This window comes from Aegilops tauschii, chromosome 4 (genome assembly GCF_002575655.3).
Source record: "Aegilops tauschii subsp. strangulata cultivar AL8/78 chromosome 4, Aet v6.0, whole genome shotgun sequence".
Taxonomy (NCBI): Eukaryota; Viridiplantae; Streptophyta; class Magnoliopsida; order Poales; family Poaceae; genus Aegilops; species Aegilops tauschii.
Genome location: NC_053038.3, coordinates 34,592,967 through 34,596,708, shown reverse-complemented (window position 1 = coordinate 34,596,708; position 3,742 = coordinate 34,592,967). Strand labels below are relative to the sequence as shown.

Below are 3,742 nucleotides of genomic sequence, written 5' to 3'. Positions count from 1 at the left end.
AACCTGATGAAAACCGATGAAGAAAACACAGAAAAGGAAAAAAAAACATGCACAACCTTTTTATAACCGGGTGGAAAGTTCCGCGAACTCCGCTATGTGCTAGTTATTGGGCCAACCCACTTTCAACAACTCTGTAGGCGAGTGTGAGTAACACCTCACAATAAGCTTTATAGCAATCGCAGTAAGACCAGGCGGCGTGAAAGAAGAATTCTTTGTCCCATGAGCTCTTCTGTCTGTACTTTAGCTCTATGCGTTTAAGTAGGCGGCTAGTGATCAAATATTGTCCATACGTCTCAGGATGAGTAAATAGGGAGTTTAGCTTTCGCCTAGCAAGCGCGTCCCCGCCTAGCGAGCGCGACCCCGCCGGCGGCCACTCTGGCCCCGGGGTTCCCGGCCTCGGCGCCCACCCTCCCTCGCCGGCAGCCACTCGGGCCCCGGCGCCCCCCTTTCGCCTGCGTCGGTTCCGCGCGGGGCTCGCCAATTGCCATGGCCTCCGGCTCCGCTAGCCCGGCCTCGGTCTCTTCCAGACCCCAGCCCATCGTCTCCGGCCTGGGGTTGTTGGCGTCGTCCGGATCCGGGGAGTTCTCGACCAGGGTTGGAGGTGCACCGGCCGGGGCCAACCCTGGGCCAGCCGCGGGCTCCGCCGTGCCGTGGCGCAAGCCAGGGCCGTCGCGCAAGGCTCTGTGGCGCAAAAGGAAGGCCTTTCGGAAGCAGGCAGCGGCGGGCGGTGCTCGGCCACATTCGTCGCGCTCCCCGCTTCGTCGCCGGAGCGGAGAGGGATCCCGGCGGACTTGTTTGGACTCTGCTTCAACTGCTTTCGCGAGGGCCATCGTCGGGAAGATTGCTGGTTCCCCCCGCTCTGCATCCGGTGTGGCCTGGAGGGTCACATATCCACGGACTGCAAGCGGCCTCGGAGCCCCAGGTCAGAGGAGGATCTCCGGCGTGAGGCGGTGGCCAAGGTAGCGCGTGCGTCGCAGCCGTCGATGCAGGCTGTCACCGGCGACTAGGCAGGCCACACCCTTGGAGAGGCCCTCGTCAGTCCCGGCTGGCACCACACCTGTGGGGTCTGGGCAGGCATCGGCTGTCACTGTCTCTACCGGGAGTATCTGCGTGCTCCGTCGGACACAGGAAATGGAGGATCTCGAGCAACGCCTGAGGCTGGCGGTGGTGGCCTATGTGGGAGGCACACGGCCAACGGTGTCTTGCCAGGAGGCTGCGGAAGCCTTGTCGGAGGAGCTGCACATACCTCGTCACCGTTTCTCTGTTCACAAGTACCACCCTGAGGATTTCTTGGTTGTTTTTGCGGCGTCGGAGTTGCGCAGCAGAGCTTTGGCAGCGGGCACCGTCGAGCACGGGTTCTTCAAGCTGTTCGTCAAACCGTGGCTCAAGCAAGCTCTAGCGGTTACGAGAGTGATGCGCACACAAGTGGACATTATGATTGAGGGGATCCCATCTTATGCGTGGACGACCGAGACGGCGGCGGAGATCCTTGGCTCATTGTGTCTGGTGGAGAGCTTGGCGCCGGAGACAGAGAACAGAGAGGACTTGTCCCTCTTCAAGCTTCGGGCATGGTGCATTGACCCAGACGAGGTGTCGGTGGCCAAGCTTATCTGGGTGCCAGAACCAGAGGTGTTTGGAGGTCCGGCGGCGCGGCGGCCCACGTCGCGAGCCTTGCTGGAGTACAAGACGCTCGTTCACATAGGGCGGATGCGAGATCATGAGGGGCCGGAGCGCTGGTTGCGGCCGCCTAGTTCTGATGGGAGCGGCCAAAGCGGGATGCCGGATGACTCCGAGGACTTCTCCGGTCGGGGCGAGTGGCGTGTCTTGCCATGGACAAGGGGAGTTCGTGATCACCGCGGTGGGGCGCCGGCAAGCGGAGTGCACGACAATTCCTATCTGCATGCGCTGACAGGATGCATCGGGCCGTCTGAATGGAGGATTCCACCTATGGCACGCGGCTCGGCGGCGACGGTGCGCGCGCCGGTGACTGCGGCGACAGGAGCGAGACAGGAGGTTGAGGACACGGCTACGCATGTGCCACCAGTAGCGCAACGGGAGGTTGAGGATGAGACCGTACGCGTGCCACCAGAAGCGAGGCTGGCCATAGAAGATCCGGGTCGGAGCAGTGGGGCCAGGCCTATGCCCGAGGCTGCGGTGGCTGATTCGGTTCTGCGTGTTTTGATTGGCTCGTTTGAAACGCCTTTTGACCAAGGAGGGACTGGGGATCACGTGGCCACTAATGGAGGCATGCAACTGATGATTGCTACTGGGCTGTCTGCGGATCCCGAGGGAACAGATAAGGTGCAGGATGTTGCGGCATTGGTGGAGCCAATTCAGGCTAGCGAGGGTGCGGTGCAACAGAACGTGGGATTGCAGGACCGGCCGGTGGGGACCGCCACAAACCATCGAGCCGCGGAACCAGAGGAGGAGACTATGCAGCGATCCCATGAGGCGCTGATGGCCGGCAAAGCAGCAGACGGGTGGGCCCCGGTGACAGATTTGACGCAGACGGCGACAGAGGAAGGGGAGGTTGTTCCCGGAGATGATTCGCCGGACAACGGGGCCACGCTACAGGAGTTGGAGTGCGCTGATGTGACTACGTCTAGCGCATGCATGCAGGAGCAGCTGCATGGCGCAAATGACACGTTGGCTATGGCATGTGTGGTGGCAACTCAACACCAAGAGGGGCATCTTTCGGCCAAGGAGATTGTGGCGCTGGGGAACATCAAGGCTTTTTGTGCGGGCCTTCTCAAGAAGCTTGCGTCACCTCTTCTTAAGGAGTTCGAGGGTCTGAGAGGCATCAAAGCGGGCCAGGACCCATTCACACCACGCCGCACCACTCGGTCCGTTTGCTCTGGTGGCGCCAGGAAGACGAAGGCATCGACTGCGGAAACAGTACTGCTGAAAACCCTGGGTTTTGACTGCGATGATCTGGCGTTCTCCGAGGACGCGCTAGGTTAGCTACATACGGTCTTCGACTCGCTGCTACAGGAGCCACAATTGAGGGCTATAGCGGCCATTTTCGGGAAGGCAATACCGCTTAATCTAGTAGGGGAGATAGGGATGACCGAACCCCTTTTGGCGCAGTAGGGGCGTTGGCCGCTGTGGTGTTGGAGTCATCATTGCCTGATGTCGTGCAATGCCTTGGAGTTAGTGTGTTGGAATGTTAGAGGTCTTAACAATCCAGCCAAGAGGAAGGCTCTTAGAGGGTTCGTGGAATCTATCCATGCGGCGATCGTTTGTATTTTAGAAACTAAGTTAGAAGTGGTGGACAAGTATGTAATCTTGCAATGCATGGGACCTAATTATGATGGTTTCACTTACTTACCGGCGTCGGAGACTAGAGGAGGCATTTTCGTGGCTTGGGACACCACGAGGGTTCGGTTGACAAACTATGTCAACGACTCTCATTGCATTACTGCGTATGTTTCCCCTATTGAGGGGACGTCATGGTGGTTAACAGTAGTCTATGGGCCGCAGGAGGACGATCAAAAGATTAGCTTCCTGAATGAGCTATCGGAGAGGAGATCACTTAGTCCCGGGCCATGGCTGGTCATTGGTGACTTCAACCTTATTCTTTACGCGGCAGACAAGAACAACTCCAACTTGGATCGGAGAATGATGGGGAAGTTCAAACGTTTTGTCGACAATAACGCGCTCAAGGAGCTTTTCTTACATGGGCGCAAACTCACTTGGAGCAATGAAAGGGAGACGCCCACCCTCACAAAGATAGACCGTGTGT

General features: G+C 58.7%; 1 protein-coding gene across 1 annotated transcript; it reads left to right on the top strand.

The window, feature by feature from the left end:
• Nucleotides 1-210: 210 nt before the first annotated feature.
• Nucleotides 211-3,323, top strand: LOC123493580 (uncharacterized). Its single transcript, XM_045227356.2, has one exon. The coding sequence runs from the start codon at nucleotides 1,132-1,134 to the stop codon at nucleotides 2,959-2,961; it is 1,830 nt and encodes a 609-aa protein (XP_045083291.1). The 5' UTR covers nucleotides 211-1,131; the 3' UTR covers nucleotides 2,962-3,323.
• Nucleotides 3,324-3,742: the final 419 nt, after the last annotated feature.

Bases quoted from the DNA above. Each gene is read 5' to 3' on its own strand.
- LOC123493580 (XM_045227356.2), top strand. From the start codon at position 1,132: ATGGAGGATCTCGAGCAACGCCTGAGGCTGGCGGTGGTGGCCTATGTG.